This window comes from Molothrus aeneus, chromosome 4 (genome assembly GCF_037042795.1).
Source record: "Molothrus aeneus isolate 106 chromosome 4, BPBGC_Maene_1.0, whole genome shotgun sequence".
Taxonomy (NCBI): Eukaryota; Metazoa; Chordata; class Aves; order Passeriformes; family Icteridae; genus Molothrus; species Molothrus aeneus.
Window position 1 is genome coordinate 12636056 of NC_089649.1, and position 24450 is coordinate 12660505.

At 40.5% G+C, this 24450-nt stretch overlaps 1 protein-coding gene across 2 annotated transcripts in view; it reads right to left on the bottom strand.

The window, feature by feature from the left end:
• Positions 1-24450, bottom strand: part of SLC7A11 (solute carrier family 7 member 11) — a 66254-nt gene that overhangs the window by 41107 nt on the left and 697 nt on the right. The window contains exons 2-6 of one of the 2 annotated variants that reach the window (XM_066547939.1): positions 21089-21314; positions 18285-18411; positions 13630-13745; positions 5109-5234; positions 2892-2991 (exon numbers count right to left, since the gene is read on the bottom strand). In XM_066547939.1, the coding sequence (XP_066404036.1) occupies positions 2892-2991; positions 5109-5234; positions 13630-13745; positions 18285-18411; positions 21089-21314 (695 nt within the window). Of the gene's footprint in view, positions 1-2891; positions 2992-5108; positions 5235-13629; positions 13746-18284; positions 18412-21088; positions 21438-24450 lie in introns of those variants that run through there. The other variant, XM_066547938.1, reaches the window with a different exon arrangement.

Genomic DNA, 24450 nt, shown 5'->3' on the forward strand with positions numbered 1-24450 from the left:
ATTTTTTCCCCCCTGGCATACTACACAGTTAATGGTTTACCGTAATTCCATACACACACACACACACATATGCGCACTTCAAGCTTTATATTCCATTTGTGCTTGCTGCCTTTTACAGCTTCAGGTTAGATTGGCAAAAAGTCTCATCAGAGTACTCAGCGAGTACACTACAAATAACTGAAGCCCCTCCTAAACCAAGAGCTTTCACACCAGTTTGTTGTACAGAATCTAAAACACAGGCTGCTAGCTCTGCATGCTCTTGCACAACCCCCAGTACAGGTTGCACTCTGATCACATTCCAGCAGCATTCAAGGGAGAGCTCTGTATGGGATTCATAGGAGCTGCTCACCAGGCACAGCCCTGCATGCAAAGCAGCCATAAGCCTCAAGGTCACTGAACCCTCTGTTCTACATTTATTAGCACTCAGTCTGTGCCTGCCTGGAACACAATGGTGTCTGGCTCAGAGACAGGCCCAAAGTCATCAAACAGAGCAGTCAATACAGCACCTATGCTGGTCTTCTGATCTTGTGCAGAAAGACAAATGAAAGGGACCAGTGCTGAGCCAGCACTGCTGCTGTGAATAAACCACTGGTAACCAAGCTGGCAGGAAGTCTGGGAACTTTGCCCCATCACAAGTCTTGGAGCAGAACTGGGTTAGCAGAACAAGTTAACCCTGGCTCGTGGCTTTTTAAAAATAGTGATTTTGTGACTGCACAAGAAATTCTTTGTCACCTTATGCAAAAACATCAGTACTTGTTTTTAAACTTTCTAGTGCATAGAGCACAGAAGAAGATTTAGGTTAGATATATGGAGGAAAGTCTTTCCAGTGAGGGTGCTGGAGCACTGGAACTGGTTGCCCAAGGAAGCTGTGGATGCCCCATCCCTGGAAGTTTTCAAGGTCAGGTTGCATGGGGCTTTTAGCATCCTGGTCTAGTGGGAAGTATCCCTATCCTTGGCAGGGGGATTGGAACAAAATTATCTTTAAGGTCCCTTTCAACCCAAACCATTCTGTGATAGTCCAGCATCAGTCCTTTTATTGATGCAAAGGTATGTTTCCTCACATTCTTTTCTCCACTTTTTCAGCCAATATTTTACATGCCCCATAGTCAAAACTTGCTCTTGGCAGGACGAACCCACACACAGAAGAGATACTGCTTTTCTTCAAAGCTGTATCTTTAAAAGTTAACAGTTAAAATTTAACAGTCTTGTGAGCTATGCATAAAATTCTGCCTGCATCCCAGGACACATCACCAACACTTCCAACATTCCTTCATATTCAGCTAATTGCATTGATTTAGCCCCATGAAACTGATAGTGCAAGGATATTGCCACTCCACTTAATGGTCTGCTCCTCTGTGATGAGGTGATGAATTTTAGTTGATAACAAAGGAAAACAGACAGCAGGGAAGAACCACTAGCCAAATTAGGTCTTTTTCCTGCTAATTTCTAATATAAGTAGCAAATAAAGACCTTGAAATAAAAGTGAGAAGGTGTAAAGGGGAAAAAAAGGTCATTTTTATTGCAAGGCTTTGAACTGTTATGTGAAAAATGGGAAAGAAGCAACAGAATAACAGTATTTTTGATGAAGCATTTTGCAGGAAAGAAATTCTGAATAATAATAATAATGAGCTTTTTAAATTGCTTTCATACAAAAACTTAGGTTAATATTTAAAAAGTGAGAAACCATCACATGCATGGATATGAGAGACAGAGTCAGTTACAGAGAGAGGGGCAAGAAAGTAGAGATTCTCCACATAATCAATTCCATTTCTTTGAGGCTTCAAAATGCCAGGCTCTTTTCTTACATATCTATCTCAGATAAAGGCTTTGGATTTCTTGGATTTCTCTTGGGTTTCTTCCCCTGCTGCCATTTAGTATATAAATTCTGTTCATACTTCAGTGTGCACATTTATAATGCTCCTGCAACCGGGGAGTTACAGATGGGCAGAGAACTCCAATGCCCGGCCCACTGTCCTTTCATATTAAATAAACCCGTTATCTTGCAGCCCTCGCCTTTTTGTGCAAGGTAAAGGACTTGGCTGCCTGTGAGGCTACGAAGAGCAAAGGGAAGACCTGCAGACAAAGCTATCACAAAATAAGCCCACTCTGTGCGCTGTAGTCTGCTTCCTTCCCCCCAGGCTGCTTCTGCTAAAGACTTTTGGCACTGCACAATGCAGAGCCCTGAGGAGCATGAATAAATTGTAAAGGCAGATTCTAGAAGGGACAGCACCTTTCAAACCAGCTGCTGTGTACTTTGGAGGGAAAAGAGAGAAAGGACTTGAAAGTTCTAAGCAGGATACCTGAAGGTAGATTCTCATACCTTTGCTCACAGTCAATCACACCTGACTTTTGTGGAAGCCAGCTGCACTTCTTTTAAGTATGGTCCAAATCTCTTAGACCAAGAAGTGTAAAAATCTAAAGATTTTTATTCTGTTTTGTGGCCCATACCAATCTCATTGTTTCTTACTTGTAAAATACTGCTCTTACAAAGCAAGGCTAAGGGCCATTTTGTAACAGAATCATAGATTTGATTTTTATATAATTACTGACTTCTTCAAAAAAATTAAAGCTTCATTTGTACTTTTATCCTGTTATTAAAATATTTAATGAAAAAAATGAAGAATATTCCATTCTTGTGGTGTGATTATTGTGGTGGTCAGTACATGCTTATATATTATACACTGAAAAAGGAAAATCTTTCCCTTGCAGAGCTGCTTGCACAATCACAACTGAGCATATGGAACAGTGGTGACAAATACCCTAGCTGTATGATGTAGCTTGGCAAAAGATGTAGAATGTGCTACTTATTGCTTCATATAAATAAATAGCTTTGTTAAAGCACATTAGTGGTTTTTTTTCAGGACAAATACGTATAAGTTTCATCCACTTACCAGCCTGAATAGGCATACATTCCTGAATAGAAAGCAAGTGGTAATCCCATAACACTGGCATCATTCCCTGCAAAGGCATTTCTAAAGTGCTGTGTTTCTCCTGCAAAATCAACAACATAAAATGTTGAAAAATAAGCTCTTTGGTCATAACTAGTTAAAAAAATATATATATATATATATAACACAGCATGGAACATTTAATCACCCAACAGTTCACTGACATGAAGTTTTGCCCCTTGACCTTAAATTCTGACCCAACCCTCACAGCCATAATCTGCCAGCAATTGTAAAAGGCTTTGTGGAATCTGTATTCATGCAATAGGAGAATTTGACCTATTAGTTTATTTCAAAGCATGCTGAGCTTGATGACACTCACTGCTCTGTCATTTCCAGCAGTGACTTACACCAACATGAAAGAGCAGAATGAGCTCAGTAGTTTTTGATGTGGAAAATTTACTTGTTCAACATTTTAATCAGAAGGAACTTTGCTGGCATTTCATTCAGAAGAAACATTTATAAGATAAATAAACCCAAAATCCTAGAAATTTCTACCATTGAAAAATGAGTTTAGTAACCCCCTACCATGATAATCAATCCTGTATTAATATTACATCGAGTAAGAATTATCTATATATCTATAAATGCAAATATGCAACACTTTTGTTATGCTCTCATTCATTTACAGAGTGCTTTATGGTTTGTAAAATGTCCCTACCATATCCCAAATTTCCTGAGAAGCAATGATCCTCCACAAATATGGAGCAGGAAGAAACTTAATTAATTCAGATTTAAATTAGTAATGAGTGAAATCCTCTATCCTTTGCTCTGGTTTTACTAAGCCCTCAGTCAAAATCGCCATTGAAGCAGAGGCTTTTTGGTTTAGGGAGAAACTGTGGCCAGAAGAAGGTCCCAGTGGAGAATCAGGGACACTTAGCTGAGCTACTTCAGGGCAACAACCCCCAAGGGTTGGAGCAGGTTTGACCTGCTCCAAAGGTCTAGAAAAAGTGGGTTGGATGGGAACAGAGAGAAATTTTGCACATTTCTTATGTCATGTGCGAGAGGCAACAACATTGCAAGTGCCAGAAAGAAAGTGAAAAACAACAAAAAAAGTGAATCAGCAGAGTGCTGCACAGCAAAACTTTTATTTCAGAGTCTATATTAACAACAGAGAGCCTCCTATCCCTGTGAAACTGAGCTCACTGCACAGACTAACACTGTGCTCTTCACTTGGGTGGGACATAGCCCAAGACATAGCTCACTGCACAGACTAACACTGTGCTCTTCACTTGGGTGGGACATAGCCCAAAACTGTGACAGTTTTTGTTGGATAAAATCTGCCACCAATACACTCAAGAGGGCTCCCTGCTCTGCCGCTGTGTGCTGCATTGCTGCTGGTGCTCTCTGTAGTTGTAGGGAAGGTGACCCGGGGCTTGTCACCGTCTCACACCTGCTGCTCAGAGGGCTGGAATGGGAAAGTCTCTACAGCTAGCTGCGCACCTGTCAGTGCATGTAGTGACAGGACAAGGGGAAATAGCTATAAACTGACAGAGGGCATGTTTAGATTACATGTTAGGAAAAAATCTGCCTCGTGACACTGATGAGGCACTGGAACAGATTGTCCAGAGAAGCAGCCCAGGATGCTCTGAAAGTGTTCAAGGCTTTGGATGGGCCTTTGAAAAACATGGCCTGGTGGAAGACATCTCTGCCATGGCAGAGGGTTTGAACTAGGTGATCTTTAAGGTCCTTTCCAACCCAAACCCCCATGTGATTTTGTGGTTCTGTGAATTGGGAGCCCTCTCTAGCACCACACACACATGTACCATGACTAGGGACTAGCACAGCCAGAGCAGCCTTCCTGCCTGGGCTAGGCATGTGCTCTGGGGAAGTGCATGTGCATCTACCTGCCTTTAAATCCTACCCTGCCCCTTTCACAAAGTTCAGGCCAAAGACAGATTCCAGAGAAGAGCAGTCCATTTGCTCCTTGGAAAAGCAAGTCTGATTGGAACAGTCTCATTGGCATGCTGAAGGAAATACCATTTCATCCCAGAGTAGTTCCACTTCTTATCAATAACATGACAGTACAGAGCCTCGGTTAAGCAAGCACAGACTAATTAAGAGATTTTGCTGCTATAAGCATTATGTGGTGGAGGCAAGTGGGGAAAGACTGCTGAGGGTAAAGATAAAAGCTTTTTAAAGCATTTACTTTTCATTTCATACCTTTAATTAGCTGGATAACTCCAGGGACTATAATTATCAGAATTGCTACAAGCTTACAAAAGGTAAGGAACATCTGAATGCGGGCACTCCAGCTGACACTTGTGCTATTCAGGACCATCACCAGTGCTGTGAGGGGGAAAAAGAAAAGTCAGAAAGAAATAATTGTCACAAAATTCTTTGCCAGCAGAGAGGTCACACAAACAACCGATCCTGATACATTAAAGGAAATACACCCTGATAACCCTCTCCAGCTCTTGTCCTCCCTCTTCTCCCATCCCCCTTCGAGGTACCGCACCAAAGGCTTGAGCTGAGCCTTTTTCCCTCACCCACTGCACTGACCATCCATCTGTCCCTTCTCTGCCTGACATCCTCCACACCAAATTGCAGCTTCATTGACCCAGAATTGTCAGCTGCTGGTAGACAACTGGCTGCCAGGACACTTCTTCAGATGAAAGAAATTAATTGCCCAACTCTTGTCACTCCAGATTTCTTTATCAGTGCTGCTTTGAGTAGAGATTTGTATTTTTCATAAACAATAACAATTAATAACCATATTGAACTTTCTCACCCTCATTTAGGCCACACATAAATTTGTAACTGCTTTACTTCTGGTCCTCTTTTCCATGTTCTCCCCACTTTTTGCTGTACCACCAGAGATGCAGGAGGGCCAGAGTGCAAGTACTGTGCCCACACTTGCTGGTAATCAGTGAAGAAACAGAGACCTTTTACTTCTTGAAAACAAAGCCCAGGTCTGCAGCTCACCAGCATGTGGGGAGATCAGTGAGAAGGATATTTACATCCTGCCTGGTCAGCTTGCATCTCCTTCTGGGTCAGGGACAGCATCCTCTAGCATTTCCTACAGCACTGACTGACAGGAGGAGGGCAGGTCTTGTCATTTTAGTGCCACTTAATCTAGTTTACTTAAACAGAAGGAATTTAGATATTAAAAATAAAAATTTCCATAAAGAATGGAAGATAGAAGCCATTTTACTAGATAAAAAATCTCTTTCCCCTGCTGCTCCAGGTAAACATGTTCAAGCATGTGCCTCTCTTTCTTGCCATCATATGGAGCTAATGAAGTAGCTCCTCATCTCAATCCTCCTGTAATTCAAGCTCTCTCAAGAGCAGCAGTTTGTGTAAATCATCAGCCACATCACACATCTCAAGACACAAAAAGCACAATTTGCTAGTTTGTAGGAGCTAGCACTGTAAATCTGTCATGGCACAGGCTTTCTGGAAAAAAACCCCACTGATTTATCTCAAGTCTTTTATACAGTTTCTCTTCACCAGCGAGGTTAAAAAATATTTAAAAATCTTCTCATTTCAACTGAAAGTAGTTTGAGTTTAATGGAACCGGGAAAAACTTCCATGTAATCTGGATCCCAATGTATTTTTCATATATTTTTAATAAAATAAAAATTACAGGGAAAAAAAAAAAGTATTTCTCTAGAATTTTTATTTGGGAGATACAGTTCCACTCTCCAATGAGCAATTTACAAGTCAATATATATTCACAACACCACCTAACACAATTTTTTCACCAGAAAAGGATCTTGGAGATCAAAATCTTTACTCAGTTTTGTATCTCACCATATTTCAGAGCTGAAGTGTTCTGAAGTCACAAAAAAATTGCTTGGACTTCTGCAACATTTCACTTGAGACCCAAACATGCAATGTTTTACTTGAGACTGTCTTGAGAGACCCAAACTTTTTTTTTTTTTTTTTTTTTTTTGCTTATTACTTCCTTGTATACCTATATTTGACAGGCAACAGAAAATCCCAGGGCCTGATTCATTACTCTGTTGTTCCAATATTACACTGACATATCTTGACTCATTTAAATTTTGAAAGATCCCTTTAGGTTGCTGACTAATATTAGCGCTCTTTGAGTTTCCCCTTCTTTCCCTGAGGCCTGATTACCAACAAGACTAACAACTGTTATTTAAGCAAAATATATTTAAAATATTCATTTGACCAAAAGTGCTTAAGTTAGAAAAATCTGGTGCCATAGTCAAGCACTAGCTTATTTTAGTTTTCCTAGAAGACTCAGGATACAATACTTTTCTTCTGTAGAAGGTGAAACCCAGGCATGGACCAGAGCACAAGAAAATGCCAAGGAGGAATTTTTTGTGTAAGAGAATCTGCAATTTGATACCCAGTTTGCTCAGAGTTCAAGTTGACTGCAGCAATCAGTCTGTCAGCCTTACACAGGTCAGAGTAGGTAACATGAGTGGGGAGAGCTTCTCCAGGTTTTCTGATGCACTGGTTTCACCTTCCTGATATGCATATGAGAAGGTTACTAGATGGTATGGCCTCAAACACTTCAGGAATGGGTCAGACACAACTTCTCTGGACAACCTGTGCCAGTGTTGTCCAGAGAAGTGTCTTACCAGCCACATCAGAAAAATTTCTTCCATATATCTAATCTAAACCAGCCCTTTTCCAGTATGAAGCCATTTCCTCTCATCCTGTTGTCTTGGTTTAACCCCAAATGGAAATTAAACCTGGCAGCAGCTTGCTCAATTCCCACCTTTCTCCCTGCATCCGCCACTGGAATGAGGAGGAGATCAAAGTAAAACTGGTGGGTTGAGATAAGAACAGTTTAATAATTGAAAACAAAGTAAAATACAGAAATGATATAAAGGATGATAATAATAATAATAATAATAATAATAATAATAATAATAATAATAATAATAATAATAATAATAATGATAACAAAAAGAAAAAAAGGCAAGTGCTGCCCAATACAATTGCTCACCACCCACTCAGAGCCAGAACCCCCATTCCCAAACCTAGATCAGATGCCTTTTCATTTAAATCCTCCCAGTTTATATACCAGGCATGATGCTCTGTGGTGTGGAATATCCTTTTGGTAATCACCTGTCCTGCTATGCTCCCTCCCAGTTTCTTTTGTGAACCTCCTCACTGGCAGAACATGGAGGCAGGGAAAAATGTCCTTGACTATCGGTAAACTGGACTTAGAAAAAACCAAAACATCAGTGTGTTACTAACACCATTCTCATTCCAAATCCAAAACACAGCCCTGTAATAGCTATTGAGAAGAAATTAACACTTACCTGGCTGAAACCAGGACACCTATCACTGTGTCCTTATTTGTAAATAAGTCCCTTGTAAAAAATCCCTTGATAAAAATGTCCTTTGGTAGTCCTTCACAAGAGTAAGTGCAGAGCTGGAGGACTGCAATAGTAGTAATTCAGGCTGCAGAGCTGAGACTTAAGTGCTTACAAATGCTTAGAAAATTTGAGGCCATTTTATTTTTTTTAATTTTATTTTATTGCACTTATTAGGCTGTAGGAGTTTACAGTCTTCTTTATCATATAATACTATATAATATAAATGCATTATTGTTTATTGTAGACTAATAATAATAATAATAGTAGTAATATTTAAAAAAAAAATATTCAGTGTTAAAGGTTCTGTGTGCATGACACTTGTCTAGAAATGTGGGGCTTACACCAGTACCATGTGCCAGCACCGTAGTACTGATTGTGTGAGCAACTGGGTAGTGAAAGGCAATGGGGAAGTGGAATCATAAAGAAAGCTGCTAAAAAGCAAAAAAAGATGATGACAGCTGTGCCAGGGCTCAGGAAGGACATTATATTCTGGGACTATGGCCATTAGTCAATACCTCTCTTCAGAATAGGGCCTATTGGAGATATTTAGAGAAGCTGATTGCAGACACTTTGATAAGGGATCACAGCAAATATCAGAAGGACCAATTTCTCAGAAAAGGGGAAGTGAAAGGAGGACTCAGGTCTAACTTTTGTAACTAAAAGACAGGCATTGAGTGTGGCTGCAATCTCAATGAAGAGACAGTTAGCTCCAGAGGATGAATAGCAATACCTCTGTGAGATGCCTACCCCAGATGAGATAGTTTACCTTCAGGAGGTTCCTCTTTCCTCTTTCTCCACTGTATGGGGAGCACAGGAGATTACCTAAACTAAACACCTTGCTAAGATGAATCCTAACCAAGCGTAGTGTGGAGGGAGAACAAAATGGGTACATGAACAATCAAACACAATGGAAACACCAAGCATGTTTTTCACAATCTCTTCCCTTCCACAGACACAGCTATAGACAGATAACAAAATCTAATGGGAGAAGCAGCAGTGAGCATTACATCCTGGCCTACTTTTCAGAATATATGTACCATTGCCTCAGCAGGAGACCAAGAAAACTGCTCTCCCATAACTTGTCAGACTTTTAGGGTCAAGGCATTCAAAAAATGCCAAAAAATACCCTCAATTTGCAGACCCTAATGAGCCAATTAAAAGTCACAGGAAGCACAAGAGCACCTATCAGAGCATATCTGCAAGAGCATATTAGAGCAGATCCCTGCAAGCCAAGAGATATTTTAATGTAAACTGTTTGTCTGAAGACTGTCAGCAGTAGAGAGTGGCATCTGCAATATCTGCCATGATGAGGGGAAAAAAAAGGCATCTAATTATAGACTCACCTAGACACCAATAAAACTTGGGACTGGAGCATTTGCCAGCAAGCACTGATAGACCTACAGCTAACCACAGTTTTCAAGCATAACTTTAGCTCTAACAGCCAAAGTTTGGGGTATTTGAGTTTGCTAGCAGACTTCTCAAAAGAAAAAAAAATAAAAGAGGGGAAATTATATATTATTGCAGTGTAAAATGCCCAAAATACACGTATGAATTAGTGCAAGAACTCATGTGAGTTGGTAGAGTTAGTAAGTGGTTTTCAGTCTCACAGTTTTTAAGGGCTGAAACCTGTTTATCTGCTTTCTGACATGGAGGCCATGTGAAAAGTTTGGAAAAGGCTCAGTTCTATTCAGGCTACATACTGATAGAAGAGTTTGATACCTTTGCACAGCCCAATTTATCCCTTCCTGTTACCATTATATTTAAGTTTACCATTAGGAAAAGAATTTATAAAACAAAGCAATATATGAATACAGGGCCTTTTTTGCAATGATAGGCATGGTGACAGGATGTTGCTTCATGTCAAGAAACAACAAATATGGAGGAGTTTATCAACTTTCACTTCAAGAGGTAAATGAGTTTTAAACTCTTTCTCTTAAAAAGACTACCTTCAGCATCAGAACAAAGGTTGACAACATCCCTTTGCTTTGTGTCCTGGAGCTATTTTGACCTGCTGGAACAAAGCAGGGAGTTAGAAGGGCTAATCTCCTTGCATTTTCTTCAGCTGTCCTTCCCTGTGCAGGAACCCATCCAGCTTCTCTCTCCTCTAGCTGGCCATTTATTTTCATAAAATTGTAGCAATTAGATCCTGTCTCTGGAAGAGTTCAAGGTCAGGTTGGATGGGGCTTTGAGCAACATGATCTAGTAGAAAATATCCCTTCCCATGACAGGGTGATCTTAAACATCCTTTCCAACCAAAAACATTCTATGAGTCTATGAAATGTATAGTGTAATAAAAATCTTTGAGACATCTGCTCCTCTTTCACATACAGTTAATTAACCGAGTTGAGAAAAAGTTCATGGCAGACTGACAAATTGAGATCTGCATATCCAGTATTTGATCTAGGTTTTTCTCCTTGTGAAGACTTGCTTAAGAAACACCAAGTGAATTTAAGTGATTTATAAGTTTGAAAAGAACAGGAAGGTTTTGCTCAGAGGTTCAGAAAGCTGTGGCATCTGAATAGAGACTCCACACCAGCATCCTTCTCTCTACAGAGACATTGAAATGTTTGGACATTTTAGTTGGTTGGTCATGGTAAAAAGAGAAAAACCATAATAAAGGCAACTAAAAATGAAAGCAGCATATTGTGGAACAGAAAATTTGTTTTTACAGATTGTTCAAGATTGCTCTGAACAGGTGATTTTGAGGGGAATTTTGTGCCCAGCATATGTCTTTTTCCAATAAATAATAAAGCCAGGACAAGGGGTTTTTTAAATGTCACCATGACCTGTAGTTGCATTTTAACTTTCATCTGATCTACATCTCCTTTGCACTGTCTTTCCTTTTTCACCGAAGAGGCACAGAGGTGGGGAGCAGAATGGCTCTAGCCCCTCTATAAGAAATATTTTTTGGCAGCTGGTAGAGAAGCAAGAGTATTTGCTACTCCCCAGCATAATCCTGGTTGCATCCACCTCAGTCAACCTTTTAATAATAGGCTTCAGATGCATCAGTAGAGATACGGGTGGGCAGAAAAACAAAAAAGGAAAGAGAAAAGCTGTATTGTGACAAGGACAGAAAAAACTGGGCTACATTGCCAGTGAGGGTTTAAAAAACTCCCATGCTGGAGATTTTAAGGCCAGTTTTGACAAACATCTGTAAGAAATTGTTTAGATAACACTGATTGTGTTTGGGATCAGAGGATCACCTGAAGATTTTTCAAAATTTCTCCCTCTCCTTTCTAGTACAATGAGAAATGACAAGGTAAAACTTTCAGCCGAGGACAGAGTTCAGCGGTGCATCCCACTGCCTTTCCCCATGCAATAACGACATATACACAATCTGTGCTCTCTCATCAGGCAAGGAAGGAAAAGGGAACAGGCATGGGTAAGAAAAAGGCATGTCACTTCACTTTCTGATTAACTTAAAATTTGAAGTGGAAACAAACACTACTTTTTCCACCATTATATTGGATTCCAAGATCTCCAGAGCTCCAAAGTGTCTGTTCAGTTCAGCACCTTAATCTTACCTGTCACTCTGCCTACATGCCCAATACCAAACATTTGTAGCAATTACCACCACAGCATGATTCTTACCACACAAGGATAACATTCAGACACTCTGGGATCCTTGAGGTTAATTGCAGCAGAAGTTCTAAGAACTACTACAAATGAAACTCCATTGTAGAACATACTGCAAATAATGAAGCCCCAATCTGGCATATCATTGTTTTTCTCAGCATCATCCCATTCACCACTACAAGTTTTCTACAAGAATCCCTTCTTTCAGTGAAATGCCAGTTCACCCTAACTGTGCTGTACAGACCCACTCTGAACAGGAGCATCTGACCTCCCCTCTCTCTTTAGGCTGTGATTATTTCAGCCTGACTCCACCTCCCCTGCAATGCTACTTATTTGTTCAATTATTTTGCCAAGCCCTGGCCTATTATACAGATTTTCACTTAAATTAAAAGTAATAAAAACATATTTCAAATTGTTCACCTATTGTGCTTGAATCACATGCAATTAACAAAATGCCTTGATGGAGTCCTCACTTAATATTCCTTTTGTCTCAGTGACCTTAATATTACTGAACATCTGTTTCACTCCTATCTTGCACTGAAATGTTTTAGACAGATGTAGCTGAAAAAAGTCATTGACCTCAAAATTCAAACCCCTAATTCAATTATTCCTATGAAACCTATAGTTTGTGCATAATTGAGTTAGAAAGGAATGCAGTCACATACTGATTTTTTAACACTCCCAGCAGAAAGGAAATCTTACAGACAAAGCTCCCACAAAAAGCCACAGTAACCTGGAGACTGGAAATTTAAATGTCAATTGAACTCCTTGCCCCGAAGAAAAAAAGTCATCTGAACCTATTATTGTGCAAAACTGAAGGGGTCTCCTGTGGGCCTTTGATCATTTTGCATGTCTTAATTCCTTTTTCCAGTCTTTTTGTTTCTGATATGCGCACTGAGCAAATTTAAAGGAACAACCTGTTACTAATTACTCAGGTCTACTCTGCACTCCCTCCCAGCACAGCTGAATTCCAATGTGTGCCCACAAGGAGCATTCTCACCTGTGACCAGGCAGACCTGGAAACAAGCCTCTAATGCTACAAGCTCCAGAGTCCCAGTTCCATCATTTTTGTTCCCTCCCATTGCATGCATCCTCCACACCAGCCCAGGTACACTGTAAAGCCTCTGCTGTCAGGGTAGTGCCCCTATTTCCACTGCAAATATTGGCTTTCTGTGACCCTAAATGATCCCTTTTACACTAGGGAACTCTTTTTACAGAGTTAGCAAGTGTAGGACAACAAGCCAGCAACAACCATGCACCAGGCTGTATGTTCTGCTCCCAGAATTCAGTTCCTGCTTTCTGAACCACAAGTGCCTCAATAAGGATTATTGCCAGGATGGAAAGAGTGGGAGTGGGGAAGATGACCTCATGTTGCTGTCTGCACTCAAGAGAACTACGTTTCTTCATGACATCATATTTGGCATTCAATTGCCTCCTAAAACCAAGGTAGAGCAAAGCACTTAAAGAAGGTAATCATTCTTCCATATCTCTGACACTGCCTCGCCGTCTCTTAGGGACTGAAATTGCTTCTACAAAAGTAATGACAATTTGGCCATAAATTCAAGTGGCAACAGAATCAGCCTTGATAATAAATTTTCCCAGCCATTGATAAAGTCTGTTGTTCTTTTTGCTCCTGCCTTAGTTCACAAACACACACACCCAGGCAAAATGTCACACAGGTGCCCCTGGCATTGGATGCACAGTAATTAATGATTTACATCAAGCAGCAACCTGCTCAGTGTGCTATATATATTTTTTTAATTTATATAATCTTTACCCTCCCCTGAAACCTAAAATGGAACACTTACTGATGCCGACAGCTGTGATAAGTTTAATCGCAAGTTCTGGGATTTCACACTGCATAAAGAAAGGCTCCAAGATGTAGCGTCCAAATGCCAATGATATCACTGCTGTGGCAGCAGGGCTGGAGGGAAAGAAAAACAAAGTCACAAAATTAATCTGTGATAGTACATAGTTATTATTCTTACTGGATCATACTGTAACTTCCTTATCAGAGAACTGTGAACCTTAATTTTGGTGCTTCCTTGTAGCTTTGCTGACATGCACCACAGTTTCTGAATGTAGCACTACTGAGTGATTCTGATCTTGACAGCAACACTTCTTACCAGGGTGGCTCTTACAACTTCCATGTTGCAAAGCAGTTATAATCGAAAAGGAAATGTATCAACAGAAATCTTCATTCACTCACTTGAAGTGAACATAGCCAGTGAGAGGAATAGCAGATTTGTCTTTACAAACCATCTGTGGGTCTGCTGGTAGATAAAACTAGCACTGGGAGATAAAAGAAACGATGGGAAGGATTCCACTGATTGATGAATGGAAAAAGATATTTGCTTTTACAAATGAACTTTAGGTTTGCTGATAAATGAAATTAGACATTGAAAGATGAAAGAAACAATGGGGAATAAAAACCCCTAAATTCCACAAGAATTAAAAATTAAAAGGGAAGGTTGTACGTTAGAGGGGAATCTTCGGTATCATCTTCGGTATCAGGTATATGGGGAAGTCTGTACCTCTCAAGTACCTTAGCCAATGGGGAAAGAGAAAAGGAAAATGTGGCTGGGAAATTGGGATAAAAAGAAGGCTGTGTCCTCCAAAAATCTGAGATCCCAGGGCAATGCCTCATGGCTTCTCTGTTTTTTTGAACAAAGTAAAAGGATTCCTCTGTCTTCTTCTTGGACATAAACCTCTGATGTTTGTGGATTAATTTTCCTAACACCAGGATCAGATTACATGGGCAACACCCTGCTAAAAAGTCAGTGAATTTTAGTGGCCAGCTATACCTCACCCCTCAGAGACAAAAGCAAATGAAATTCATTCACAGTGAGAATTTTGGTTTACTAAAATAAGCATCCAAAATCTACCCAGATCTTTTATGGGATTTTACCCAGATCTTAAATGGGATTTTCTAAAATACAAACAGAATATTTTCCTTTTATTGACTAACAATTTCCTAATACTGCAGCTAAAAGCAAAAATCCCTGTAGTAAACCATAGAATATCATAAAACAAAGGAATATGAAAAAATACATAATATTTCTTTATTTGGTCAGTTAGTGCCTTTCATAGTAAGAATTAAGCTCTCCAACACCCCACAAAGTTGTTGCATTTACAAATTTGAAATGCTCATAATATTTATACAGCCTTTCCCTTTGAGGGAAGCTAATTGTTTGACAGAAGCCTTAGCACTGACACACATTAGTAGCAAATTAGCCTGTGCCTGCATATTACTGTTCATGTTCCACTTGGGAGGACATTTTCACTCATTTTAGGACATTTGGTGGCATCTGTGTTTTATCACATACACACTGTAGGACAAAAGAACACATGATTCTCAAAGGATTTCTGAGTTGAACAAGAGTCCATGCAAATTTCTTGTGAAAAAATCTGCAACACCTCACTTCACAGAATTTTGATAAAAATTCCATGGAACAGGGTAAAAATTCTGCAGAGACGTTGTTGTTCTCCATCAAACAATAAAAGAATTTCCCACAAGGGAGTTGCACCCTGGAAACAAAACACTCTTTGTGCTATGACTCAAGCCAGAAGTCATACACTGTGTTGGACCAAGCTGCAGAGCAGGACAGAACAGAACAATCTGCCTCAGTAAGTTTCTGCATGGATGAGCAAGGGCTGCTGCACGAGCATCTCCCACACATGGGGATGTTCTTCTCACTGGACAAAAAACGGCTTTACAAATTTTGTCTGGGTTTTCACAGACATTTATTGACTTCACCTATTTCTAATTCATATCAGAAGATCATCAGGCTTCTGGCATTCAAGTACTGCAGGCAGCCTGCCATAAGTGGTTTTGGAGTACCCTAGATCAGATGAAAGATTAGATCTTTGGAGCTGTCCCAGACTTTTTTCCTTGGTCCCAGCTCCTTTCCCCAGAACTTGGATTTTGCCCTCCTATTTCAAGGAAAAGCCTTTTTAAAGAAGCAGTCACTGCTATCTATACCACCACTATGTTTCTAAAAGCATAGCTCCTAAATTGCACCTCTAATAAATAGCTCTGACATTCCCATGTCTTGGGGGAGATGTTGCTGGCAGCGCAGACAATCAGTGGAGGGGGAAGTTCAGAGAGTGAAACAGTATTAAAAAAAACAGACAGATGGGCGTTTAGGGACATAGCTGAGTGGTGGACTCAGCAGTGCTGAGTTAATGGTTGGACTCAATGATCTTGGAGGCCTTTTTCAACCTTTCTGATTCTATGCTTTTCCTTTTGCTACAGTGCTCAATAGCTGTGTGCTCGGGAGCAGGTAGAAAGTGCATGACCAGCTTTCACTGAAGGGCAAGGATATAGGAAGACACCAGATGAGGACCAAGACAGGGTCCCAGCACATACCACAGGTGAGTCAGGCACCTGGCAGCACACTCTGATCCAGCCTTTGTTCGGCAACCACCACAGTGAAGCTCACAGACAATGCAGTTGCACTGCTGTCTTTCCTTATTTGAAAAGTAGTTGTTGGGGGTTTTTTAAAGGTATATAAATATGTATAAAATATTAAGGTATATAAATATGTATAAAATACACACAACCTGGCTTTGGGAAAGAAAAAGGTTCACACTGAGTGCACTGAGAAGCAGTGCAGTGCAAGGCAGAACTAATTGGTATGTGGGCAGAGTAGTTAAGTGTGTCCTCCACTGTCACGTAGCAGCTTTAAAGAGATAGATGAGAGCAGGAAATGTCTATTTTGGTTGTGACTCCTCTGCCAGCCTATGAGTGTGATAATCCTGCAATTTTTCAGAAGAAAAATCAGTCTAGCTGAGACGTGTGTGTGCAACTTCATCTGCTGAAAACAAAAAATAAACACATAAGCGGTCACAAGTTCTTTGATGGTAGCAATTAGTTTCCTGATGCAGGAGTCAGATATAAAACTCCACACAGAGTTTCAGCAGTGCTGCTCTGGTCATTGCAAGTTATAACATGTATGGCTTCCTCACAGCCTCTCAGACTGTGTGATTAAAGAATCCACTGATATTCTCTCCCATGCAACGCAATTATTTTCTGGGTGTGGGGCAGATCACGATGACTAAGAGCATTTATACAACACTCCTGGGACATTGTTGTATGTAAAAAAGTAATTATTTTGTGAGGAAAGGAATTTATGAGGCCTGGTTTCTTGTGGGTGTTGTGCTAGGTTAATAAGTTCCCTCTGCCGAACCAGGTGCAGATTAAGAGGGAGATTTCTATTACTGTTCCCTTTTGTTGATTCTCTAATGTGAAATGATATAGCTGTTCAACCTGTGAAAATATAGTTCTCGTTCCACTGCCTGATTTTTCCCTCTTGGCAAAGAGTTCATACAGTTGAGACATCTGCCCTTTCATCACATTTGATGGAAATGATGCAGTTAATTCAAAGGCTGCATTTTGGTGGGGAGGTTGTGTTGGACCATCTGACATACAAAGCTATTTCCTCTGGTAACAACACAAGGATTTATAGATTCATAATGACTCAGCACCATCAGCACTTTTAAACTCAACAATCTATGCTAGGACTTGTCAGTGTTATGTAAACGTGGCTGTGATTTGAAATCATGCTTGTGCCTCATTTGTGACTAATCTGCTGATTGCAGAAGAGGGGGAAGAAGTGCTAACCAGCCTGAGGCCGGGGATGGAGCATTCCCAAAGTCATTTTGTATAAGTGAGTTGCCCTGCTCTATATGTATCAAGATCTCCAAACTCAGCACAACTGTAAAAATAAAAAGGTAGGCTACACGTGAGTTTGAGACATTGATCCATTTACATTATGAAAGTTTATTTTATACAATTCAACACTTTCATATTGTAATTCTTCTGCACAAAGGCTGCATGAGTCACAGGTTTACACACCAAGGCAATATATTGGACATTTTAGGGATGTGAAGACAATGTTTCTTTATTTGGTCTGCTAGTGTTTTTCAAAGTAAGAGTCAAGTTCTCCAACACCCCACAAAAACAAAATATCGGGGCCCCAATCTGACATATAAATCATACATGGTGCCCCTAACTCTGAAAACTACTGGACAATAGTCTCACCAGGAGTTATTCCTGTATCCATAGACAACAGTAATTGCTCCAGAAGGTAGTGCCAAGACTGAGAAAAGGTAAAGGTGACTTCTCTCTTTCACTGTACCATATCTAGTATGGCTAACAACATTATTAGTGACATCAATGGACATAGTAAGCTTACCAAAATGAAGGCAATTTATTGAATTTTTGTGGCAGGGAGTTTTCTTATTTCCCCCATATATACACACGTGTCTCCTTGAACATTTCAAAGCTGATGAGAAGAATAGCATTTTTAAACTCTCTGAAACAATCATAGTGAAAGAACACAGTTAACTGACCAAAATATATTTGATTTTTCTTTCTTTTATTCCCAGCATATATCAGAGATTTTTCTTTATGATTGACATGTGCATGCCATCAGAAAAGAAAGAGTCATGATACACTTACCGAATGATGAGGAGTTCAACCCAGACCCTCACAAATGCAGGTAATGGGCCAAAGGCCTCCAGGATATAGGTGTAGTGACCACCAGATTTCTTAATGCATGTTCCTAGTTCAGCATAGCAGAGGGCACCTGTGAGAATTCAACAGTGCCAACATGAGAGATATCCAGAAATACCTACCAAAACATTTATAGCCTAAACAACAGAGCTTCCATGGCATCACAACTACTTTATATATTTTTTAATTTTTTTCCAACTAATTTTGTAAGTTTTAATTCACTCAGTTAGACACGCAGTAAACCAAACCATTTATCCAGTTACATATAAAGCCTCTGGACAAGCTATTTGCAATTACTACTGTGCTACTCAATATCTTGTGAAGAAGGACAAAAAATTGGGGTGACACACCAGCCACCCTACTTCTCAGGCAGCTAGATTGCAATACTAAATGCAAGATTTCTGACACAATTGCTTGTTATCAAAGGCTGATCTAATCCTTTCAGCCTTAGAGATGCCTGGCTCCAATTCTGAAGGTCTGAAAACTATATTGCCTCTCCTCAGCCATGGGCAAAAGCAACCAAATGGCCAAAATTTGGAAGCAGGATCTGCAGAATAAGGATTTTCCTCAACACTACTCCTAACATCTTCCATACAAAACTCGGGAGATGGCTTAGTCACAGCTTTTCAACGCTAATGGATTGTTTTTTGTGTACTGCAAATGCAGTGAAAGGTCAGGAACCATGAAGCAGTTACAAAGCCGGGGATTCATGGCTCCACACATGGACCACATCAATAGCGTTCCACAACCAACAAACACAGCCAGCCCTCTTGGAAGACTCTGAGAAAACAGTAATAAACAGTAATAAAGATTGTTAGCACTGCATCACAGTGGCTTAAGAGGCTTAAGATCAGCAACATACAGGAACTCATTTCAGCTCTCTTCCCTGCACGCCTTTGCGTCACAACACTTTTAGATAAGAAGTATAGTTGTCAAAACCACATCACATGTACCAGCCCATCAAAGCTGTACCACATGATGACAAATTTTCCAGCCCTGTTCATTTGTTTTGCTTGGGACTTTGCAAAAATGTGGCAACTTTTTATCTGCTATTCTCTAGCTTACCTGAAGATGTGTTTAAAGGAATCCTTACAGCTACATTAAAAAAAGGTAATTCTGAATTTTCTTTTGCTAGCCTCTTCTGCTGAGATTCAGGATGAAATGAAATTGTGTTTTAATATAAGTTATAAACACAGCCTCAGCAAGACCTTACGTGACCTCTACATGTGATTTAACTATAGCTAAGTCACACAAGGAATGAAAAACCAAAATATTAAAAAAAAAAAGCAACAACCAAAAAACAAACAATCAATCTGTAACAGGTCCATTCTGAGAACAAGATACTATGTTTTGCTGTGCCAATTTACACAGTTCTTCATATCTAGAGGTCTGGAAAATGACCTAAAAAATCTGTTTGATAAAAGAGAGAGGGTTTTTTGGTTTTGTTTTGATTTGGGGTTTTTGTGGGGTTTTTGTGGTTTTCTGTTTGGGTTTTGGTGGGGTTTTTTTTGTTGGTTTTTTTTTTGGTACAGACTTTATCTCACAGCCAGAATAACTTTACTACTGCTAAAGTTATAGCCATAAATGTAGTGCTTCAGCAAATTCTGGGTTAAGTAACTCAAAAGACCAAGGTCTTTTGATAGGGTTACAAATAGGATCTGAGGTTTTTCTTGATAGCGGAATTTTGTTGCAGGCAGATCTTCCATATTTGTACAAGAGATTATGCTGCACATTTATCACTTGACCCAATGGATCCTAACTTACTCAACTGTTTGGCCTGGGTGGGTTTAGCCTGTGAAGAATATTTCTTTTAAGTTCAGAGCCAATTTACAAGGTGGCATTTGCATGTTCTGCCTATTAAGTAGACACTTAGTCCCTCTTTGTCCTCTTCACCTCCTGCCAGTAAACAAGCAGTTTCCCTTTTAAATAAAGCCAATATTCATGTCACTTCTTCAGTTTCTTTGAGACTAACTCATTAAATAGGTCAATGAACCCTCTGTCCCACAGAAGCCAGGGTGGGGTTTTCCACTCTGAATGAGGGTTTTGTTTTGTACAGAACAACTTAACTGGACTTCTTCACAATTCAACACTCTCCAAGAATACAAAGAATCAAACAAAAACACTCCCACAATGTGCAGGCCAGCAATCAAACTCCCAGGGCAGATTTGCTTCCATCACACTGGTTTTTGTAGCCAAATCTTTCAAAGCAACATCACAAGCGAGGAAGGAAGAGCTGGGAAGAGGGGTTATTAGTATTATTGTTTTGCTCCCCTTCATGCCAATACAGCTTACCTACAGTAGGAATTATTCCTCTCAGACCTTGCTCTAGCCTCTGGGGAACTAGGTTGAGCTGTCTAAACATTTCAGTGTTGTTCAAGAAGTGTGTTCATCTAGCTGCCAGGTCTTTACAAGCAAACCATAAATACGTCTTACAGACAGGAGGAAAACATACAGCACATTCTGTAGGGAAAAATGCTCATTTAGTTTTCCTGTTCCTTTAGGGACCCATTAAAAAAAAAATATAAAATTTGTGCTTCCAGCTTTCACCATCTGGTGCCGGGAGTTGGGGGACAGGGGTTGCAAATCTTTGCACCCTCCACAAACCCATCATGAAGCACAGACCTTCTGTAGTCCCATTGGTGCTCAAGCTCTGCACTCTGACTTCCTATCCAATAGTAAAATCAGAGAAATAATCACAACAATTCTCCAGCTGCCCCTCTAGACCAATTAGAAACTTTTCAGGGACTTACCAAAAAGCGAGAGGATGCCACACACTGTCCAGACAGTCAAGGACATGCCCACGCTGCCTGTGTTCTTCAGGATGCCTTTGGGAGAGATGAAGATGCCAGCTCCAATGATAGTGCCAATTATGATGGATATCCCCCTCAAAAGCGTCACTTTCTTCTTCAGCACAACTTTTCCCTCCTGGGCTGGCTGTCCGCTGTCCAGAGAGGACAACTTGCCATTAGCTTGTCCCTGCAAGTAGCTTCCATTAGAGACCGTGGGCACAGCAGCTTTCCTAAACATGCTACAGTGCCACCAGCACTCTGCTGGCAAGCACAGGCAGAAAAGTTTTCAGCAGAAACTGAAGAGGTTTTTTCCCTCTCTATGTAGCCAACTACTTTGTCTCTTCCTGTTTTATCTTTCCAGCTGCTCCTACACACAGGTAACAAGCTCTTAAAGAGTCTGTGAGCCCTTCCTGTGATCCAAGCCCAGCTCAGGAACACCTGCGTTTTCACACTGTGGTACTGCCCTATCATTGGAAACCAGCTCAGCTTCCGCATGGACTTGTATTTAAGCTCTTGTCATACCAAGTTACTCTAGCTGAATGATGATGCAAATTCTCCAGGTTTGCATCAGCCATTTGAGAAACCGCTGGCATTACTCAGCATTTCTTTTTTTTTTTCCTTCTTTTTTTGGTTGTTGTTTTTCCTTCCCCCCCCCCCCCCCTTTTTTTTTCTTTTTAAACTGTAGGGGCATGTTGTGCAACTGACCTGGGGGTGGTGAGAAGAACAAAGCACTTGCAAGCAACTCAAGCCAAACCTCACCAATCAATGCAAGCATATCAGCCTCGACACCCTGAGACACACTCCCAATTTTTTAAAGCAGCTCAGAGCCAGAAACAAAAGCCTGCCTAAACATAAAGCTCGTCAGAGCAAAAGGGGAAAAGAAATCAAACAGGATACGTCATCCCTGGGTCTAATCCAATTTCATTCTCGAAAAACTCTCAACAAAAGTTCAGTTTGTGGGGGCTGAACTTCTAGCGTCGCAGTTGATCCGCTTCTCTCACGTCCATGTTACAAATTTGGAAATCTCCGCAGGGACCAGGACCCACTGTAAAGGATCCATAGAGCCCCGGTGTTACCCCCAGTTACTTAGCAACATCCCCCAGTCAGCCTAAGGAGCACACAGGCGTGATTTCCACAGAACAGCAATATTCCTAGGTGCAGCTGTTTTCCGGGATGTCAGGAAATGGCACCATGACACCACCTTGTTAAAATGCACTGCAAAGGTTCACAGCCACCTGGAATGTGTGAGCAGGCAGGAACAGAGCAACACCCCAGAGCACAGGATCTCCAGGAGCTCAGGAATCAGAATGGCATTTCTGTGTTATCCCTGATAACATAAAAATCCGCAGCCCTCCCCATGCCAGATAAACAGGTAATCAGGTGCATAAATACATTTGCTTCACCTGATCATTCAAAATTCAAACGGAGCATTTAAAGTGTTCAAAAGAGGTGCCTTCTCCTAAAACAGAGCAAAAATCAATAGCCTTCAAGCATTTTTGACCTAATCAAGGGACAGCCTTTATAATATATGCCAAAGGGGAAAAATTCTTCGTGGTATAACTATTGCAGCTGCTAATAGCTTCAGATTAGATCAGTGTAGTGAGAGGTTATTGCTACAGTTACTGCTCTTACAGGTATTGCTTAATTAGTACCTTGGTTTGGGAGTAAAAAGAAGATCAGTTAAACCATTTTATCCTTCAAAAAGAAGGCACTCAGCTCAGAGCACAACTATGCTTTCAAATTTATGTGAGAAAGAAGAGATACCAACATGCTGCAGCTGTAAAACTTGAGTGTTTTTAAAGCCTCATATTTTCAGTTATAACTCACTTGTAATAGTTGGCACTGAGATGAAAGAAAGCATAAAAAAATGCTTATCTGGTTTAAATGCACGCAGGTGAAAAGCAAAGTGATTGTAGCTTTTGACTGCAGAGCAGTCAAGTGCTTGTCCGGTTTTCTGAACATATCCTACTTCTGCCTCCCCCTTTTGATGTGCTCAGTAGCTGATCCCTCAGCTGTCAGCTGATCCCTGTACAGCAGCCCACATGTGACTGCACAGACTGATTGCAGATAGGACCTTCCCTGTTACCCTGCAGTCCAAACCAAGCCAATTTCCATGGCACCAGTGACCAGTAAGGCCAGGATTAGGTGGCATGCTGTGCCAAGATGTTTTCTCTTGGTGCACGTTCCATGGGCTGCCCCCCAATAAGGTCAGGCAACTGGATCAAATCAAACCAGCAAAAAGCATTAACCAGAGAACTGAGTTGGGCTGGTGACCTTTATTTTCATTTTCAAAGGCTTTTTAATGAAGAAGCACATGACATCTTCAAACATCTGATACTTTAATGGAGACATTCTTAACTAATGTTTAGCCTTTATTTACACAGGAAGTTGGTTCCAAGATCAAACAAAAGCTCAATAACCAGACGACCCCGAGGCAGCTCCCAGCAAGCCAGTTGTCTGCAACAACCATCCAGTACAAATCCTGGGCAGTATAATGGCTTTCAAATAACATTTGATTACTAGCCAGGAGAATACATGTTTCCCCTTTGGGCATGGCAATTAACACTGTCCCACGCAGGGAAAAGGGTGCTTGCTCCTTCAGTGGTATAGGGATAGCATGCATGCAAATCTTAGGACTTTCTGAAATTCCCAGGGAAATTTATAAGGTAGGACCAGAGAAAAGCTAGATGCAGAAAACTCCTTTTCCTAACTCCTGGCAGCTTGCTAGTGATCTCATTATTTGTAGCCTTCCCAGGGAGTATGTTTGTGTACTTCTTCATAGCTTCTCAATTCTATTCACTAAAAATAAGAAAAATAGGAGCTTTTCTCCTTTGAGTTCCAGCCTTACTTCCAATTATTAGTTCCACTCAGGCTAAGGAATACTTATTTGGTGTTGGGGGATTATTTGTTATATTCTGGGAATTTCATGAGAATTATCCATCAACTGAGCCCAGTCCTATGGAGGTCACAAAGCTGGAAGAGGGTCATAACTGTCTGCTGACCCCACTTACAGTATACTCACAAAATCTCTTCTGATTATTTGTATCTCACCGTCCACTTTTACTTCAATTATTCATCACAGAGCAAGTACCGCTATGCAAACACAACAAACAATGCTCAGTCTTCTCAAAGAGCTTTTCTGAAAGCACAGGGGTTAACCTGTCCAACAGGTTAGAGCTCAGAACAGCTCCATTCTTCCATAAAAACTCACTCTAAAAGCAGAACAAAAAGGTATAAGGTGCAATTTTCTTTAGAGTGATGAAATTTTTTGAAGCAGTGTTTCTAAAAAAACATGTTCTGAAAAGAAACCTTCAGCCTCTAAT